Below are 21873 nucleotides of genomic sequence, written 5' to 3'. Positions count from 1 at the left end.
AAAAAAGTTGTGACGAGAAGAGTTCAGCTTTATGCTGAAGTTTTGCCCCAGTATAAAAACATCATCTTGGAATATGGAATAAAGGGGCATATTAAAGCCAACTGGCAGCTTAAGAAAGCCGGAAGGTTTTTAAAATCCTGCTGATTCATGTCTTAACAGGGTGGCTGCATTATATTTTGAAGTATTGTGAATATCCCAAACATCAGACACATCTACATTACATGTAAGTGTGGTAGTGAAGGGAGTAGGGTGTTTCTCCTGGCCTGTGCCTTTACCTCAGCTGATAGCCCAGGTGACTAGTGGTACTTGGGGGCGGCAGGAAGGTGGAGGCAGAGCATAGCAATTTCAGCATGAACAACTTTAGATATGGAAAACTTAGGCACTCAAGTTTATGCCCTTTTATATTATATAGCCCGTGGGTTTATCAAAGAATCAAAAGTTGCAACGGAACAGAAAATAAGTAATACACTTTTAAACATATATACACATAAAAAAACACGATCTAAGAACAGAAATAACTGACTTATACTACATGTCCTTGAAGATAAATAGGGATAAAGATTTCCAGTTATCTTATACAGATGGCTACAATAGAGAGTAGCAATTTGGCCTCATATCCACCCCACCCAGTGCCTTTCTACATCCATTGCTGGCTGCAGCTTAGCTGTGCTTTTGTGGGGAAGAATGTTAGAGGAGTCTGGTCAGAGTATGGCAGAGCCGTCCACCCTCTCGAGTTGTCATCCCGTCCAGTGTAGCCTGGAGGTTAAGCAGTGGGCCTCGGAGTAGGCTAGCCTGCTTTCACGCTCTGGCATTTCTGCTCACTGACTGTGTGACCATGACCAAGTTATTTCACTTTTCTAAGCCAAAAAGGATTTATAAAATGGATAGACTAAATAAGGTAGTTACAGAATAAATAAGATAAAATAATTATCCTTGTGCCTGACACACTAAAAGTGCTCAAAATATTGTAGCTGTTATTATTGTAACTTCCTGAATTCAAGTTTTCCTTCATCTTTAAATGGGGAATTTGAACTAGGTAGCATTCTACTTCAGGCCTCAAAAACAGAAAGAAACCTAGCTTTCATAAGTTTTTGTATTTTAAAGTTCAGCCTAAGACTTCATTTGAAAAAAAGAATGGGTTTTTAAAGTGATAGTCTAGTGAAGCCATGAAAAACCAGTACACTTTTGTTTTTTATTTTCTGAGAGGAAAGTTAACTAGAAAGCCACAGCAGATTATAAAGAGACAATATAATATAACACAGTGGTTAATCTGGCCGGCATTCAAATTCTGGTTCTAGCACTTATTAGTCCGTGAATTTGGGTAAACTGTTAAACCTCTCAGTGTCTCAGTTTTTACCTCTGTGAAAGGGAGATGATAGTATTACCCACCCTGTTATGAGGTGTGTGTTAGGAGGGTTATATGAGCTAATGTATAATTAAAGCACTTTCTTCAAGCAGTGCCGGCACACAGTAAGAGTGGTGTAGGTCGATGGCAGTGATGGTGGTGGATGTTGTGATCAGTCACTGTTCTAGGTACACTGCAGCTTAGCTCAAGTGGGAGTCTTCCACTTAAACAGTTATTTTCTATGTAGACAAAAATAAATATCTGTGACAAACTATATTCTTGGAAATCATGTTCCCAAGAACTAAAATTCCCTAAAGATCTCATTCATAGGATGACATTTCTAACCACATTAAATCCTTCGTCATTTATAAAGATATCTGTTTTGTCTTTTTGTCCTTATTAAATTAATAAGCAGTACTAGAGATGGAATTTTTTTTTTTCTTTTTTGAGGAAGATTAGCCCTGAGCTAACTGCTGCCAATCCTCCTCTTTTCGGTGAGGAAGACTGGCCCTGAGCTATCATCCGTGCCCATCTTCCTCTACTTTATACGTGGGACGCCTACCACAGCATGGCATGCCAAGCAGTGCCATATCCACACCTGGGATCTGAACTGGCGAACCCCAGGCCGCTGAGAAGCGGAACGTGCACACTTAACCACTGCGCCACCAGGCCAGCCCCAAGATGGAATTTTTAAAATACTATTTGGTCTAGTTTATTTCACATCATATGTTTAATTTCTTAATTATATTGCATTTAGACTTTGATACAAAATGCTTATGCTTTTCATAAATCATTTTGAGGTGGAGAAAAGGCATTTGCTTATAAGTGCCTTAATTTCAGCAACTACAGTTGTGGACCACACTTAGCTTTCCCTGGATGAAGGAGGCTAAACCTTCCCTCGCAGTTGCTGCCTCTCCCAAGTTGTTCTGCCAGAGCCAGACGTGTTAAGTAATACACTGGAAGCAACACCCAAGCTTTCTGGTTGGCTGTCTCTAATATCACTTGTAGAAATGGTACCATTTCTACTGAAAATCACACCCTTCATGGAAAGATCTCCAGATCTACCTGTCTCCTGATCAGTTGGCATTGTTAATTTAATGCATTCAATAAGTATTTATTGAGTTCCTATTATATCTATATCCTAGATAAGGAGTATGCTAGGTGTTGAGAAACGTACAGAAAAACCATGATCCATATGCTTAAGAAAATTATAAGTCCCTTTATATAATGTGAAAAACAAATGCTATATATATGGAGTCCAAACGCCTATCAGCTATATGATTTTAAGCAAATCATTTAATCTTTTTATATTTAATTTTCTCATCTATAAAATAGGGATAGAAATCATTTAAAAATTGTTGTATGAATTAAAATCAGATCATGTATATGAAGGTGCTTTGAAAACCATGAAAGTATGATACAAATGTATAAGATTAATGTCTTTATTATGATCGCTTTTTATCAGAGAAATTAAATAGTCATAGAACTGTAAAGTGTCAATAAAAGCCAGTATGTGGTTAAGTGTTCAAGAGTGCTGCTGCTGGCTTTCACAGTCGGAGAGACTGAAGTGTGTTAGAAAGCTAGACACCGGGGACAGCTTGCGGAGAGTTCCGAACTTGAGATAACCCTTGAGGATTGGTTGTGATTTGCGTAGATGGAAAAGAGATAGAGTAACATGATCGGGGCCATGCAGGTTAAAAATAAGCGTATCTTGCTGTAGAAGCAGTAAAGAGACTGATGAGGAATAGAATCATATTTTGAATACTTGATAAAGGAGTATAAATTTTACTCTTTTAAAGTGTACAATTCAGTGGTTTTTAGAATATTCACAGAGTTGTGCATCAGTCACCTGATTCCAGAACATTTTCATCACCCCAAAAAGAATCCCCAAATCCATTATGCATTAGCAAACCCCATATCCATAATCACGTGTCCCTTAACCCCATATCTGTTCTCTTCACCCTAACCCCCTGGCAACAGCAAAATCTACTTTCCATCACTATGGATTTGCCTATTTGAGACATTGCATAGAAATGGAATCATTCTGGATGCCTCCTTTTCTGTCTGGCTTCCTTCACTTAGCATGTTTTCACGGTTCGTCCATGTTGTACAATTATTTTTATGGTTGGATAGTCTTCCGTTGTGTGGATATGCCACATTTTGTTTATTCATTCACCAGCAGATGGACGTTTAGGTTGTTTCCTTTTTTGGGGGTATTAGAAATAATGCTGCTGTCAACATTGGGCACACACTCTTGTCTGGACACGTTTTCAGCTCTCTTGGGTATATACCTGGGAGTAGAATTGCTGGGTCATATGATAATTCTAAGTTTAACTTTTGGAGGAACTGCCTAATACTTTCCCAAGTGCCTGCACTATTGTATATTCCTGCCAGAAGTAAGATAGTTCCAGTTTCTCTACATCCTTGCCAACACTTACTGCCTTTTTGATTGTAGCTGTCCTAGTAAGTGCAAAGTGATATCTCATTGTTTTGTTTTGCGTTTCCCTAATGGTTAATGATGTTGAGCATCTTTTTGTGTGCTTATTTGCCATTTGTATATCCTCTGAATGTTTATTCAGTTCTCATTTTCTAATTGAGTGATCTTTTTACTGTTGAGTTGAAGAGTTGTTCTTAATATTCTGGATACAAGTTGTGCTTAGAGGATTTGCAAATGTTTTCTTGTGGGTTGTCTTTCCACTTACGTGATCTTCATTGCTTAGTGAATTAATCCCACTCCCTGTGTCATGATTTTCAAAATGCTCCCTGTATGTGCGCTCTCACTTTCATTTACAAAGATAATTTAATTCCTTGCCAGGCTAGTCTCCTTTCTGTTAGCTTCAGGTCCAAGCCTTGTTTGTTTCTGTTCTGCCTGCCTATAACATACCTTACTCTCTCTGCCTTTCTGGATTGTACCCGTTCTCTCAAGACCATCCGTTAGTACTTTACCTCACACTCATACTCCTCTCTGCAGTTTATTCATTTCCTACAGGATTGCGCTAATCACATGATTTATGGTATTTAATCATATGCTGACTTTCTTTGTTGCTTAGCTAACAACATGAGCATGCCTGAATGAGTTGCAGCATCCTCAGGGCCAGAAACTTTGTCTTCCTTTTCTTTTTCGTTCCCTCCATAGCTACATGATAATACGTAGGGCACGAGGTATAGAATAAACCCACACTGAATTAATAGGTGTGTCCATTTTGTCATTTTTTTATCCGAAATGTTACGTATGAAAGAACCATTTTTCTTATTTTAATAGGAGTTCAAGAAAAGTGAGAAGACTTGGATCCTGCCCTCTAGGGCCAAATGAAGCACATTTTCTTTAGTATTCAAGGCCGCGTTGTCTGCTAGGAGTTGGGACCATAGCTACAAAGGATTAGGGCTTTTTGTTCCCTATCTAAATGCCTTTTACTGTTAACTGTAGCATAGCACATGACGATGTCATTACATCCAGAAGATTGAGAGAGCAAAATTAGTGCACTCTACAGATTGCATGCTTAAGGGAATGTGTCTTCACAAGTATTTCGATCAAAGATTTTTTTAAGGAAGCCCAAACTACTATTTTCATCATTATTTTTTACAGCCAAAACAAACTTCTTTCCACAAAAGTATTTAGAGTTGTTTGGTCCAGTTTTTATAATATCATTTTTCAATAAAGAAATAATGACTCATCTCTTTAATACTAAAACTAACCCGGGGCTGGCCCCGTGGCTGGCCCCGTGGCTGAGTGGTTAAGTTTGCGCACTCCGCTTCAGCGGCCCAGGGTTTCGCCAGTTCGAATCCTGGGCGAGGACATGGCATCATTCATCAGGCCATGCTGAGGGAGCATCCCACATGCCACAACTAGAAGGACCCACTACTAAAAATACACAACTATGTACCGGGGGGCTTTGGGGAGAAAAAGGAAAAATAAAAAATCTTTAAAACTAACCCAAATTTTAGATTATTAATTTAAGAGATGCTAAATGGAAAATTGATAATATTTATATCTCACAACAAAAAGAAGAAATAATCCATGAAATCAGATTTCCCCTCTCTGCTTAGAAAAAGCTACATTTATATTATATAACCATTGCTTTATATCGTATGGAAATGCCTATGGAATTTCTTAAACACTTGATACTGCAGTTACTTTTCATCGGAATTGTGTTTATTTGTTCACCTGTTGAATACTTAACTAAGCTCCTGCTCTGTGCCAGGAATCCACAGGTAATGTAAGGCTGCCCCTGTCCTGAAGGAGCTCCTGGTCTCGGGGAGGAGACAGATGAGTGTGCAAAGTCCTTAGCCCTTTTCTTTTTATACATGATGAAATAAAATTGCATTCCATGTTATATCATTGGTTACAAATGTATTACTTCTGTGAATTAAAATAGACTTCAGGACAGCATCTAGAGTTGGTTTAAAATACAATACTTAAATGAAGACTGTTGCCAAAATAATCTTCAATGCAAATATAGTTAACATTGACCGTACTTATAATTGGGTATCTCTTAAATAAGCTCACATTAACTTGAAGGAAATAAAAGTCATGATTGGGGCTGGCCCAGTGGCGCAGCGGTTAAGTGCTCACGTTCTGCTTCGGCGGCCCAGGGTTCCCTGGTTCGGATCCCGGGTGCGGACATGGCACTGCTGTGGCAGGTGTCCCATGTATAAAGTAGAGAAAGATGGGCATGGATGTTAGCTCAGGGCCAGTCTTCCTTGGCAAGAAGAGGAGGATTGGCAGCAGATGTTAGCTCAGGGCTAATCTTCCTCAAAAGAAAAAAAAAAGTCATGGTTTTTTTTTTAAAAGAGTTGCTACATACGTGTTCAGAGTGCAATTTAGAATTAACTTTTACCTCTTGTTTTCCTTTTCAGGATTATTATATTATGCAGGGCATGGTTATGAAAACTTTGGGAACAGCTTTATGGTTCCTGTTGATGCTCCAAATCCATATAGGTCTGAAAACTGCCTCTGTGTACAGAATATACTGAAATTAATGCAAGAAAAAGAAACTGGACTCAATGTGTTCTTGTTGGATATGTGTAGGAAAAGGTAAACTGTCTAATCTTTATTAAACAAAGCTGCTTGGAGTTAAATACCAACCTTGAAATATTAAATCTAAGGCAAACCTGTGAATGCTAAGACCACTTCAGTTTGTAAATTTTAGATTATAGATTGAAACTGATTAAGAGGAAACTAGAGGAAAATATATTTTCTCTATGCATATTTCATTATTTTAACTTTTTTCCTATCTGCTGTAGAACAAAAGCGAGGAACTAGGGGGCGTGGGTATTTGCTCAGACTACAAAAGACACAGCTCCTCAGATGCCTCTAACATTCGCTGCAGTTGTCCCCCAGGAAGTGACAGAAACAACACCCGTAGAGTTGGGGCTGTGGTCCCTCTGGTCAGTCCTGGTCTGGCAGACATAGAAAGTTTAGCTGAGCCAGACTTTTGAAGGTTTGGATCTTGTCTGTCTGCCAATGTGTTACTAAGGAATAGAACCAATGATGATTCCTCTCACATATACAGTTTTTTTCTTGCTGAGCATTTACCAACCAAAATCCAATGCCAGAGTTCGAACATAACTCCAGCTTTAAAGCCGACAAGAGAAAAGAGGTGACTGTCTGCTGTCGCAGCAGTGTAGGAGCCCTGGATTATTTTTGATAAATATGTAACTGACTAGATAAAGGAATTTTGAATCTGTAATTTTAAATTATGTATAATAGAATAGTGTCATATTTTTCATTATGTATTATATTCATATTTATGTCTGTCCTTCTCCCCTCCTACCTTTTAAATAGAAATGACTACGATGACACCATTCCGATCTTGGACGCACTGAAAGTCACTGCCAATATTGTGTTTGGATATGCCACGTAAGAAAATCTTATGTTTGTGTTGATGATTCCTTCATTTTTCCATGACTTCTCTTTGATTGTAGATTAGAGGCCTAGAAATATTCATAGACATCCAGGCATAAATTTGCCTCCTTGATATTCTTGATAAAAAATTTTAAATAACTGACTTTACATCTTGGCATCCTTTTTTTTTTTTTACTAAGGGCCAAAGTGTTTGGTTCTTGCTTAAAGATTAACTCTTTAATTAGGATGTCATGTGAGAGACAGGGGAGTGAATGAAGCTCATTAGTATTTTTAGAAGCCTCATGTGGCAAGTGTTTGCTTTTTAAAAATTTCTTTCTTTTTCTGTTTTTAAGGTGTCAAGGAGCAGAAGCTTTTGAAATCCAGCATTCTGGATTGGCAAATGGAATCTTCATGAAATTTTTAAAAGATAGATTATTAGAAGACAAGAAAATTACTGTGTTACTGGATGAAGTTGCAGAAGGTAAAATAAAGAAGAGAAAGGTTCTCAGGGTTCTCTGTTTGGTAATTATTCCTACTGTTATTGCACAGGTTTGAAATTAGTATTTATTTCATTAAACTGTTTTTTCATATAGTGTTCAGCAACATTCCTGTTTAATTCCCTCCTTCCCTGTTGACTTCGCTGCATGTCATCTGTGCAGCATTGCTTGAATTACAAGGCTGACCAGATACGAATGTGAAATAAATGAGGTTTATCCTCAGAGCTCTTTACCTTGTTTCTGTGCCTGTTGCTGCCCAGTCTACTTATTTGCAAAAACAACTGTTCGATGAGCATCCTTTCCCAGGATCAGGTAGATGAAACAGAAATTTTGAGACGCTGGTGGAAAAAGCTAGGTTCATTTTTTTTCTTGATGAACTTAGTCAGTGGTTTTAAAATGCCACTTTAAGGACATGACCCTAGAGGTCTGACACCATGTCTTCCATTTCTTTCCGTTCCTTTCCTTGCCTGCCCAGTATAATGCTGTGCTTGCGTCAGGTGTGATAAGTACATATTACATCAATCGATTCACGTGTGTTTTTTGAAATACATTTTATAAGCCATATCAGAAAGAAGCTACTGCCTTTGCAAGCCAGCTCACTAGAAAATGGAGTTTCATGAATGTTCCAACGATGGCACCTTGAGTACAAAGTATCTGAGTTTTTCATTAACAGCTGCTAGTCATAGTTGCTTATTTTCCTGTTTTTATCAGTGCAGATCTTTTAGCTGGATCACTTGACTTCACCACTTTCCCATTTAACATAGACGCCAGGGCTTTTGACCTGCTTCTTCAACCAGAGAAGTTCCGCTTTTATCTGTTTTACGTATTGGGCTTCTGTTTAAGCTCTCATTTGAAGAAAAGATTCTTCTGCTTAAAAAAATAAAGCCTTTGGAATATGTCAGTTATTTTCAAACTGAGATCTATGAAGGGCTTCAGAAACTCTAAAATGTTTTATTGTAATTTTTTTTAATATAATGTAACTATTTTAAAACTTAATAAAAATCACCAGTTTCCCTATATATGATGTATACCAGCTTGTGTCAGTGATAGCATCCCAGTGTGAGCTTTGAGTTTATATTTGAACTTCTGGATTATTTTTTATTTTATCTATATTTTATTATATATTGATATGTTAATATATTTTTATTTTATGTATTTTATGATATATTCATATCTTATGGAATACTTAATTAAAAAGTCCTCAAGGAAAAAAAGGTATTCAGAGATCATAAGCCAAGGAGTTGAGGGGGAAAAAACCACCTTTCCAGGTTCAATTGTATCCAAGTGAAACTAAGTATGAAATAAATTCGTTGCTGCTGTGAGACTGCAGCTGTCTGTCTATAACCCTAGATTGTGGTTTTTGTATTACTCTGGACAGCCTTATTATTAAGTTGATTGAAATTGCAAAATAAATGCTTACCTATCTAATTCTTAGAGTATGGCATTTAAGATACCCAAAAACCATCTTGCTGTATAAACTCCAAGACCTACTAGAAAAAAACATTTATTCAATTAGTGAGGTTAGTTATTTTTCATGAAATTACCTTTGAACATAACGTTGACAGTTTTTGTTGTGAGTGGATGTTTGATGTGAATCTAAGATGTTAACAGTAAGCTAATCTAAGGATATGTTCCCTCTACCTCTTTCCCTGCCTCCCCTCATGTGGTAACCATCATTCTAAATCTTGTTTGTCATTCCCTTGATTTGCTTCTTACATAGTTTTATTGAGTTTATATATATATCTGCAAAGAATATGTATATTTTTATTTTAGTTGTTCTTAACTTTATAAAAAGTTATGCTCTGTGTAGTCTTTTGGGACTTGAATTTTTTTAATTATATTATATTACTAAGCTTGATCCATATTGTTGTGTGGCTGTAGTTCACTCATTTCGACTGCTATGTGATATTCTACTTTGCAAAGGTGCTACAGGCTTTTCAACTGCTCTCCTGTTGGCGGGCATTTGAGTTACAGCTGCTTTTTTGCTATTGTAAACAATGCTATCGTAACGTTCTCTTATATGTCTCCTGGAGTATCTATGCAAGAGTTTTTTGGGGGGCTGGGCTGGTGGCACAGCAGTTAAGTGTGCACGTTCCGCTTTAGCAGCCCGGGGTTCCCTGGTTCGGATCCCAGGCGTGGACCTGCACACCACTTGTCAAGCCATGCTGTGGTAGGCGTCCCACATATAAAGTAGAGGAAGATGGGCACAGATGTGAGCTCAGGGCCAGTCTTCCTCAGCAAAAAGAGGAGGATTGGCAGCAGATGTTAGCTCAGGGCTAATCTTCCTCAAAAAAAAGAGTTTCTTTGCTATATAAATCTAATATTTGTAGTATCTGGGTGTTCAATTTTAAGAGATAATGCCAAACTGTTTTGCAAAGTGGTTGCACCAATCTATACTTACCCCCTCCCCCATAATGTACAAGAGATGATGTAAATCTGCACTCTCTCCATCACTTCTTATGTCAGACATTTTCATTTTTGCCAATTGATGTTAAATAGTATTTCACTGTGGTTTTGATTTGGCTTTTCCTGACTATTAGTGATTTGAACATCTGTTCATGTTTTTAATGGTAATATCTATATCTTCTTATGTGAAAATCTGTTTATGTCTTTTGTCCATTTTTGTATGGTCGTGTTTTTGCTTTGCTTATTGATTTAGAGGAATTCTATGTTCTTAATGTCATACTAGCTAGGACCTCTGGGACATTATTAAAAAGAAGTATTAGTGTAGACATCCTTGCCTTATTTCTGATTTTAAAGGGAATGCTTCTAATGTTTTCACGTTTAGAATAACTGGATTTTTTAAATCCAATCTGATAATCTTTGTATTTCAACTAGAAAATTTAGTTCAATTACATTTATTGTGGGCTTTTTGTACCTGTTTTAATTGATTTTTTGTGATTGACTCATCTTCCTTTTTCATCTTTTTTCATCGATTTCTGTGTCTCCTCTCTCGTGACTATAGTTATTTTAGCACACGCTCACCACCCTTAGCCTCCCTCCTCAACCTCCAACATGCTGATGCGACTTAGACTCAACTCTCGATTGCTGCATTCCTCGCTCCCTCTCTCTTTCTCTCTCTCTGTATTTCTATCTCTGTCTCTCTCTAATCTCACTAATGTTGAAAGATGGCAAACACATTTGGAATCTTTTTTCTGAATAAAACGGATACTCTTAATTTTATCTTTTTTCCCAATAAATAACTACTTTCCCTAAACCAGATATTATTGTTTAACTTATTATTTATTAATAATGTGTACAGAAATAAGATCATAAACTGTAATTTATTCATACAGTGTTTTTATAAATTTAAATTGAGATTTATCAATATTCCAAAGTCTGTCTCTAAGCCGTGTTGATTGAAAATAGCACATCCCAGAAGCATGTGTATAACATAGCATTTTTAAGTTCAAAACCTAAAACATTGACACATACTATTTACTATTACCTACACATGGGCAAAAATTAAAATATGTATGGGAATATACACAGTACGTTGGGTAATGATTACTTCAAGCTAGGGGAGGGCAGTGGTGATGCTTTAACTGTCTTGGTGGTTTTAACACATTATTTCCTTTTTTAAAACTAAATCTGAGGTGGGGCCAGCTTGGTGGCATAGTGGTTAAGTTCACGCACTCTGCTTTGGCATCCTAGGGTTTGGGGGGTCAGATCCCAGGTGCGGACCTATGGACCGCTTATCAAGCCATTCTGTGGCAGCATCCCACATATAAAATAGAGGAAGATGGGCACAGATGTTAGCTCTGGGCCAATCTTCCTCAGCAAAAAGAGGAGGATTGGCAGTGGATGTTAGCTCAGGGCTAATCTTCCTCAAAACAAAAAAAAAAATCAAATAAATCTGAGGTAAAGACAGCATGCTATTTTAACTTTCTCATAGATGTGTAGTCATTTGTTTACTCTGAACATATTTCTCAACAGAGTATAGATGTAAAATTATCATGGCTGCGTTTTCAGTAAAGAAATATACTTTCAGCTCTTTGTGAACTTCAAGGCTTAGAATATTAGGGATTCATTAAGAGAATTATAGAAGATAAAAGCTAGAAAGGGACCTTAGGAAATGAACGGGTCCAATATTTTTGTCTCTTTGCTCACTGCCATATTCCAACCACTTTGAACCATGCCCAGCACATAGTAGGTGCTTAGTAAATATTTGTTGGGTGAATAAGTGATATTGAGACTATAAACTGGTTGGTAGGGGAGTTCTTGGCCTAATATTTGAAACCTAATGAAAAGATTTTCGTCTTAAAAATAACATTCACTTCTTATCTTTTAGATATGGGTAAATGTCACCTTACCAAAGGCAAACAGGCTCTAGAGATTCGAAGTAGCCTATCTGAAAAGAGAGCACTGACGGATCCAATACAGGGAACAGCATATTCTGCAGAGTCTCTGGTGCGGAACCTACAGTGGGCCAAGGCACATGGTACAGTACAGCCTATTTTTTGTGAAGTCTTTCTATAATAAACTTTTATTAAATCATGAATTTTTTTTCCTCCTGAATATACAACCTTCCTCCCAATTTTGTAGTGAAAATATTTTAGCCTGGGCAAATCCAAGACTAAAAAATGTTTCCATTATAGATATTACACTGATTTATTTGATATTGGACATATTATTTAACCCGTTATTTTTACCATTGGTAAAGTTAAAATATAATCATTTCTAAATTATTCTATTTTTAAAATAATTTTTAATTTGTCTCATGTAGTCCCTTAGACCTTCCTGTCTGAGAGCTGTTGCAGTGTGCTGTTTCCAAAATGAGACAGGCCTGAGTTCTGATCCTGTCTCTCCCAACCACTCGATAAGCCTGTTACCTATAAAATGGGGACAGGAAATAGTACTTTACTTAATAGGGTTGTTGCTACTGAATAAGATCACACATGTAAAGAGACAGCTTGGTGGTCAGCAAATACTGTTTGCTTATGAATACTACTTAGCATTCCCTCGGAAATTCCTAAGCATTCTGACGCTTGAAGCAGTGAGTTAGTGATCAAGAGAAAAGAAGGTGAGGTAGAAATCATATCTGTAGCTTAATTGCCTTTGGTAATTCTATGTGATTTAGTGAAAAAGTAACTTTGATTTATTAACTGAAATAAAGATTTTTCAGTTTTCTATGAGTCCCAAATATTTATGCTGGCAATCCCCTATTATAGATAATTGAAAATTAATTGTATTTGTTGAACTTCTATATAGTATCGTTTTTCTCATGACAGTCTGTTCTCTGAGATATATTTTTGGTAAATTAACATGTAAATTAAAATGTAAAATGCCATAAATATATTATCTTGACATTTCAAATAATCGAATAAGTAATTGAAATTGATTTTTTTCCTTTAAAAATGCTCTAAACAACAACAGTAACAAAATCACAGTGGTAAAGATCAACGGTAAACAAAAGCTTTTTCAAAATGAAACTAAAAGGTCAGATAGAAAGTATTTGTAACAAATTTGCTAAGTAGACAATTTTTTATAATGAAGAGCTTATGCAAAATCATAAGACAAAAACACGAAGATCCTCTCAATTAAAAAGAAAATTAAAACTATGATGGTATAATTCTTTCCTTTTTTAATCCTGTCAAATAGGCAAACATTTTAAAAATTTAAGTTACCTTGTTTTGGAAATGTTATGTAAAACTAGTATATTTATATTCTGTATAAATGGAAAACTGTCGCATGTGAGGAACTATCAAATAGCTGTATCCAACAGTCCTAAAGCATTAGGTATGTGTAAGAAGTAAAGACTATGACAGAAAAACAAAGTAAAACCCAGAAATATTATAGATATTCCAGAGTATCAGAACTGTTAATGGTAATAAACTATTCAGTGACATTATGCTATATTAAAAACTATTTTCATGAAGATTGAGGCAATAGTGAAAATACATCTACAATTGTATGTATACTTTTGATTACCACTGTACAAATTATATATGCAGAGGGACAAGAACTGGAAGAAAACAGTAAATGAAAGATTTTTGCTTGACCAGCAGAATATTGAGCTTTCCTTCTATGTGTATGTGTGTGTGTCTTTAAGTAATATGTTAGTTATATAACATTTTTAAGCAAAAGAAAAAGGTCTAGCTGTATTTTGCCCCATAAAGAATATTTGGGGGCCGGCCCCGTGGCCGAGTGGTTAAGTTCACATGCTGCAGTTTGGTGGCCCAGGGTTTCACCGTTCAGATCCTGGGCGCGGACCTAGCACCACTCATCAAGCCATGCTGAGGCGGCGTCCCACACAGCACAACCAGAAGGACCTAAAACTAGAATATACAACTGTGTACTGGGAGGCTTTGGGGAGAAGAAGGAGGAGGAAAAAAAAGAAAATAGATTGGCAACAGATGTTAGCTCAGGTGCCAATCTTTAAAAAAAAAAGAATATTTGTTTGCTCCTTATCAGAAAACTTACCAAGCACCTTTTAAATAGTTATTTATAAGTTGTTCTTATTGTTCTTTTTCAGAACTTCCAGAAAGTATGTGTCTTAAATTTCAATGTGGCGTTCAGATTCAGTTAGGATTTGCAGCTGAGTTTTCCAATGTCATGATAATCTATACAAGTATAGTCCACAAACCACCTGATATAATGATGTGCGACGCCTATGTTACTGATTTTCCACTTGTAAGTCTCTCCTTTTCTCTTTCATTGTAAATGTAAGGATATATCCTCACTTATTAAAGACTTAATTTTTGGGGGCTGGCCCAGTGGCGCAGCGGTTAAGTTTGCACGTTCTGCTTCTTGGCAACCCAGGGTTCACCAGTTCAGATCCCAGGTGCAGACACGGCACCGCTTGGCAAAAGCCATGCTGTGGTAGGCGTCCCACATATAAAGTAGAGGAAGATGGACACGGATGTTAGCTCAGGGCCAGCCTTCCTCAGCAAAAAGAGGAGGATTGGCAGTAGTTAGCTCAGGGCTAATCTTCCTCAAAAAAAAAAAGACTAAATTTTTGAAAACTTACTGTTGATGGTAAATAGAAAAGGAAATATGTATACATATATATATTACATATATAGAAATACTTATTTGTATTTCGGTAGCATAATATTTAAATTAAATCATATTTAATATTATCATAATATTTAAAAACTTAACTGCCAAAATACCTTAAATTTGTCAAATTTAGAAATGTCTAAAGTTCACCCAGGAAAGAAGCCTTTAATTTCCCTTACCCTAAATAGGGTATCAAAAGTGAAGGAATAAAATGTGCTCTACGTATGTCAAGAATAATTTTCTTTTAGAAACTATTGTTTCCAATATAAGTTATTACAATAGTGTAAGTCTTGTCTAGTTGTGGTAGTATATTGGAAGAATAGAAATCTAGTTCTGTTCTTTCCAAACACTTAGGATATGTACTTTGTGTTGGCCTAAAAAAGTCAATAAACACTGCCCCTGTTTCCTACCTAGGTGTGTAAATTGAGAAGGAAGCAAGGAGTAGGACAAATCCAAAACTTGACCTTTGCTGCTGATAGAGGCTTCATGGAGGACATTGCTTAGTGTGAGAGCGAATGGTCCAGCACTGCACCCCAGAATTAGAGAAGTCTGTCCACCAGTCATGGCAGCGCTGGACCAGGATGGGCCTCCCTGGGCACTGGGCAGGGCAGAGCCTGAAGGCTTCTCTCTCGAGCTGCAGAACAGACCTCCTGCTCTTGGCCGGTTGGCTCTAAAAGAGGAAAAAGTTAAGGGCTGCCTTTGACATGTCCATTTATTCTTCCTAAATATACGAATCATATAAATCCTCCTGCAGCTTCCCAAAAGTGATGAATGAGGAGAGAGAGAATCCAGGAATCAAAACACTAATGAGGCTGGAACTTAAAAGGAAACTCGAGTAGGTTAAGAAGTGTTTCTAGGCATAGTTTGAAAGTCACTATCCTTTGAGAGCTAACTTTTTAAGTGTATCAGTACAGAATTTAGAATTCCTATTATTACTCTAGAATGTTGTTTTCATTGTTTTTTTAGTCCTAGATAAGAGATTACCTACTTAGGCCAGAATTCATGAGGGAGCAATACATGCTAAGGTGTTTTATTGTCATAGACAATGTTGTGACTTTCACTGATTTCATTAATAACGTTTACTGATTTTCACAGGACTTAGATATTGATCCAAAAGATGCAAATAAAGGGACACCTGAAGAAACTGGCAGCTATTTAGTATCAAAGGATCTTCCCAAGCATTGCCTCTATACTAGACTCAGTTCACTGCAAAAGTTAAAGGTGATTCCTTTCCCTGTTCATAACTACTAATGGAAAACTTCATGAAAGTGGAAATTCATTTTGGCACATGAACCTTGTATTAGTCCCTAGATGTGCTGCTTCACTGAGTATTGGATTAGCACAGAGATAACTGATGTACAGTGAGTCTTACCAGTGACGCTTTTCATATCGTCTTCTGTCCCTGATCCTGGGCTGAGGATTTTTGCGAGAGAATGTATGTGATTACTCTCCATGTTGCGAAGTTTGAGAGAGAGAGCATTGTCTACTTTTAGATATCTTAGCATTTTCAAATAATCATTACCTACTTCTGACTTTCTACAAAACTTAGCAAATTAGAATTGGAATTTATTTTGATCTTTTTTCATTTCTCATTGACTTACAAATCAGAAACTACTTCTATATGGTTGAGCTTTCTAATAAAGGTATATCCTTGTCAAAGTTGAGTTTTTAATTTATTTATAGCTGCATGACGTTAGAATGTATCAGCCAAAACTTGGGGAATGAAGTGGGCACTGTTGACAATTACACGAGGACAACAGACGTAAACCTGTTGTCACCCTGTTCATAGCAGTCTACTGGCAGTCTATTTCTATCTTTGAAATTCAGTCCATTATCTTATTTCGATTATACTTCTCCACCTATGATTGTGGATTATTGTTTCATGGTATTTTAAAAACAGCTGAACTTTGACCTAAATGTAAAGCCAGATTCTTGTTTCGTTAAAGAATCATTCTTCATCTCCAGTAATAGGGAAGGTGAGTTCCCCACGCCCCACTGCTTGGAAAATACCTTTCTACCGTTTACCAGGAATACAATACAAGATCTCCATGATTTTGACTACTTTCAGTAGTAAGAACTGGAATGCTACTAATTCAAAGTATTGAATAGGGGAAAAGGAAGGCCTTTCTTAGTGTAGGGAAGGTGTGTAAAGGATGCCTTGAAGTTTGGAACCTGGAGAAGGGGAGCAAGAGTGGAGTTTTGTTGTTATTTGGTTTTGTCTGTATTTTTGTGTATGAATAATATTTTAAGATTGATGTACTTTCACAGTTGATAAAAATAACAAACTTATTTCTTTACCTTTTCAGGAGCATCTCATCTTCACAGTATGTTTATCATATCAGTACTCAGGATTGGAAGATACTGTAGAGGAAAAGCAAGAAGTGAATGTCGGGAAACCTCTCATTGCTAAACTAGACATTCATCGAGGTTTAGGAAGGAAGACTTGCTTTCAAACTTGTATCATGTGTAACGGCCCTTACCAGAGCTCTACGGCCACCTCAGCAGAAGCTGGACGTTATCATTCATCTCAAGACTCATTCCATGGTGTTTACCATTCACATCTTGGTAACTCAAGTAATATTCTGCCATCAGACAGTTGTCGTTGCAGCCGGACTGCAGATGTATTTCTTTCAAGTCATCATACCCATCAGTATTCATGTCAGTTTGGTAGAAGTAATATGCCAGTAGAGACGACTGATGAAATACCATTCAGTTTCTCTGATGGGCTCAGAATTTCTGAAAAGTGACCTGCTTGTTTTTGAAAGTCATGGTAATTACGATGCCTCCTATGCAACAGTACTTATATAAAGTGAGGTATTGTGAAAAAGCAAATATGTATATATAGAGAGAATGAATAACAGCTGTTTCATGGCAAACTCAGGACTTTGAGATGTTGGAATTATATTATTTAACCACAGACGACTTCCTCCTCTTCTTTCTCTTTTAAAATTTTGTGAATTAGTTGATTTATTCTCTAAGAATGGAGGTGTATTCTCTAAGTATGGATGTGTATATGTTTATGTGTATATAACAAAAATGCTTTCATTTTGACCACTCTGAAGTAATTAAAATGGGAATGGCATTATTGTAGAATAAGTCATTGTATTTCTAGAACCAGAGAAAGAACCTTGGTGATCATCAGGCTTAACCTAATTTTATCAGTGGGAGAAACAGATTGAGGCATCTTCTTTAAGTTAGAGCTGGCAACAGAACTGAGACCTCCAGATTTCTATTCCGGTGTTTATTCCACTACTCACTGCCTTCCCAACAGGTTCTGAAACAAGTACTATTTTTGTAGATAGATTTAAAGATAGATATGTAAATATGCATATCTGTGTATAGTCTAGAAACGTACAAACTTTACTTTGTGATTATAGGACTTTACTGCAAATGTCAGTTAGGAGGTTTGTATATAAATCTTAGGTTGAACAGGCCGGAATTTCTTGTTCATAAGGTCATTAAAGTACATAACAGGTGATGAAATGTTTGTCTATGTTAAAGCTAGACAGCAGGATAATTTTGCTACTGGATAATCTTGGTAGCTGCTTATCTGAATCTTACAAATGTTGGACACATCTTCCTTAATAATGTGTATTTTATTATTGAATTTTACTAGCCTTAGGAGATAATGTTATCACCTTTGGTTCTATCTAAAAGCAAGTTAAAAAGGCAACTGGCAATAACAAAGAAAAAGATTGAATTAATAATTTTAAAACAGCCCACAAAGAAAATCCCAGGCCCAGATGGCTTCACTGCTGTATTCTACAAACATTTAAAGAATTAATACCAGTCCTTTGCAAACTCTCCCCAAGAATAGAATAGGAGAGAACACTTCCCAACTCTTCTTACGAGGCCAATGTTACCCTGATAGAAAACCAGACAAAGACGACACAAGAAAACTACAGACCAATATCTGTTATGAATACAGACACAAAAATCATCAACAAAATGCTAGCAAACTGAATCCAGCAACATATAAAAAGGATTGTACACCATGACCAAGTGAGATTTATCCTAGGAATGCAAGGTTGGTTTAACATCCAAAAATCAGTGTAATATGCAAATAATTCTCATTATTCACAGTAGTTATGTTCTGTAGTATCACAATGAATACTGAATTAGTGAATACAGAGCCATTGCTTCTAGGGGAAATGTGAGTGTGTGTGTATTTATACATATACACAACTCAAGTAGATTATAATCTTAAATCCTAAAAACAACTTATCCTGGTAGATTGTTTTCTTTATCTTAAAAAAGAGAAAATGAGGTTCAGAAGTATTAAGTGACTTGCCTGAAGCCACCCCACTAACAGGTGACAGAGTTGGGATTCCATCCCATCCAACTGGCCCCAGAGCTGCTTGTACTACACTGCCCTGCCCCCTGCCTTCTCCGTCCTCCGGTTGTCTCTGTGGGAGAGCTGAAACAAAAAGGCAAAGCGTTGCCTTGTTTGACCTCGGCTGAGAACACGCACGTCAGAGATCGCAAAATTTTCACCAGTCTGCTCATGTCCGTGAATGATCGTAAAAGTGCTGCAAGTATTGATTTTGGGATTACGAATAAATGTTACAAATTGGCAAATTCACAAATACAGAATCGTGAATAACGAGGATCAACTGTACTATGTTCATAAGGGAGAAATTTACCATAATTACCACATTGTCTTAATAGATGCAGAAAAAGCATTTGATAAAATTCAGCACCCTTTCGTGGTAAAAATACGCAAAAAACTAGGAGTAAAAGGGAACTTCCTCAAGATGATAAAAGACCTCTACAAAAAGCCCACACCTAACATCCTACTTAATGGCGGCACACTGAATGCTGAAGACTTTCCTCCTAAGATCAGGAATAAGACAAGGATGCTCACTCTCACCAGTTCTACTCAACATTGTCCTTAGAGTTCCAGCTTAGGCAAGAAAAGGAAGTAAAGGGCAACCAGACTGGAAAAGAAGAAGGAAGACTGTGTGTATCCACAGATGACATGATCTTGTCATGTAGAAAATTCTAAGGAATTCATTTAAAGACAAATAAATGAGTTCCACAGTTGCAGGATAGATACAAGATCAGTATACAAAAATCAGTTTCATTTCTATACTAGCAATAAACATTCTGAAATTGAGATTTTTGAAAAGATCTATTTACAGTAGCATCAAGATGAACAAAATAAAACTATAAAACATTGTTGAAAGGAATTGAAGGAGACCTAAATAAATGGAAAGACATCTCCGTTCGTGGATTGGAAGACTTAACATTCTAAAGATGGCGTGCTTCCCAAACTGTTCTACAGATTCAATGCAATTCCCATCAAAATCCAAGCTGGCTTTTTTGGGGCAGAAATTGACAAAATGATAAAATTCATACAGAAATGCAAAGGACCCCCAGCCAAAACAATCTTGAAAAAGGACAAAGTTGGAAGTCTCACATTTAGTAGATTTCAAAGCTTATTACAAAGCTACACTAATCAAGATAGTCTGGTACTGGCATAAGGATAGACAGAATATAAAAATACCATTGAGAGTCCAGAAATCCATACATTTATGATCAATTGATTTTTGACGAGGATGCCAGTACCATTCAGTGAGAAAGAGTAGTCTTTTCAACAGATAGTCCTAGGACAACTGGATAGCCACATGCTAAAGGACCTGTATCTTAGACCAATGCAAATTTTAACTCAAAATGAGTCATATACCTGAATATAAGAGCTAAAATTATAAAACGCTTACAAGAAAACAGAAGTAAATCCTTGTGACTTTGGACTTAGCAATGATTTCTTAGATGAAACACCAAAAGCGCAAGCAGCAACAAGGGGGAAAAAATTGGAGTTAATCAAAATGAAGTTTTGTGCTTTAAAGGACACCATCAAGAAAGTGAAAAGACAACCCACAGAATGGGAGAAAATCTTTGAAAATTATGTCTGAAAAGGGACTCATAGCCAGAATATATGAAGAACTCATAATAACAAGGCTATGCTAGTTCTTAATTATGGTCACTCCTCTGCAGTAACCAATCGACTGTGCAAAGAACTTTCTGATGATGGAAATTTTCTCTGTCTGCACTGTCCAGTATGGTAGCCTGTATCCCCATGTGGTCATTGAGCAATGGAAATACAGCTAGTGAGAGCAACTGGATTTTTTTTTTTAATTTTGTTTTTAGTTTAAACAGTTATATATAGCTCGTGGCTTCCATATTCGACTGTGCAGCTGTAGAGGATGGGGCTAGAAGTTAGGTAGGGTAAAGGGACTTTGCCCTTTCACTTTATATTCTTCTGTATATTTGAATTTTTTTTAACTAAGCATGTATTATATTTATAATTTGTTAAAGTTTTTTAAAATAACTAAGAGAATGGTGCAGTTTTTGTCTTTTCTATCAGCCATGCTTTTGTTTTGCTTGACTCTCTTACACCAATTGCTTTGTAATATTAGCATAGGATTTATATACATCGGTGGAATTTCAGAAAGGTAACCTGTCGACGCCAATTACAATGTGAAGAAGAGATTAGGATAGTAAAGACTCACCTAAATCCAGAGCCAAATATTTGATTCTGAGGAAGGGGGTGTTTTTCTGGAAAGTAACTTAAAAAATTATAAAGTAGCAATTATGAGTTACGTGTTTTCTAATAAAAGAATAATCAAATCTTGAGACATGAGATCATTTGAATATAAAACATTAAAATGTCCATCCGGAGGGGAACAGGTCCAATAAATAGAGGGCCACAGCCAAGGAAAGAAAGTCTTTAAAGAATGCTGACTCTGAAACGGTGCATTTGACCTCTCCTTTTTCCTCCATCTCCAATATTTATGGCTTTCCACACCTCTGACTTGCACATGAAGTGACAATGAGGTGGTCTCTTCAGTAATCACAATCTTTTTGACTTGTCAGACTCAGGAAATTCAGTGATATAGCCACAGCTCAGATAATTGATAAATTGACACATAGATTGGCACAAATTTAAAATCAAGAGGATGTCTGGATTTTTTTTACATAAAATTTTTTTAACAAAAGCCCTAATAAATTGTAAGTTTTTGCTGTTGTTTGGACATTCCTATGGTATTTACATACTAACATTGCTTTTAACTGTTAAGTGATGCCAAATACTCAGAATTTACACATTATTTTTGTGCATTTCAACCTGTTTTTCTCATTTGGCATTGCAAATTCTATCCAGGCCTAACTAAAATATATTTTTA

At 36.6% G+C, this 21873-nt stretch overlaps 1 protein-coding gene across 3 annotated transcripts in view; it reads left to right on the top strand.

Annotated features, from left to right (window-relative positions):
• Window positions 1-21055, top strand: part of MALT1 (MALT1 paracaspase) — a 61423-nt gene extending 40368 nt beyond the window's left edge. For 2 of the 3 annotated variants that reach the window (XM_046671685.1, XM_046671684.1), the window contains 7 exons: window positions 6203-6380; window positions 7131-7205; window positions 7544-7671; window positions 11979-12128; window positions 14163-14320; window positions 15785-15910; window positions 16996-21055. In XM_046671685.1, coding sequence (XP_046527641.1) covers window positions 6203-6380; window positions 7131-7205; window positions 7544-7671; window positions 11979-12128; window positions 14163-14320; window positions 15785-15910; window positions 16996-17436 — 1256 coding nt within the window. In that variant the 3' untranslated portion in view covers window positions 17437-21055. The remainder of the gene's footprint in view (window positions 1-6202; window positions 6381-7130; window positions 7206-7543; window positions 7672-11978; window positions 12129-14162; window positions 14321-15784; window positions 15911-16995) is intronic. The other variant, XM_046671686.1, reaches the window with a different exon arrangement.
• The last annotated feature ends 818 nt before the right edge of the window (window positions 21056-21873 follow it).

This window comes from Equus quagga, chromosome 9 (assembly GCF_021613505.1).
Source record: "Equus quagga isolate Etosha38 chromosome 9, UCLA_HA_Equagga_1.0, whole genome shotgun sequence".
In the NCBI taxonomy this organism is placed as follows: Eukaryota; Metazoa; Chordata; class Mammalia; order Perissodactyla; family Equidae; genus Equus; species Equus quagga.
The sequence above is the reverse complement of the archived record's forward strand: the minus strand, read 5'-3'. Positions and strand labels throughout refer to the sequence as shown.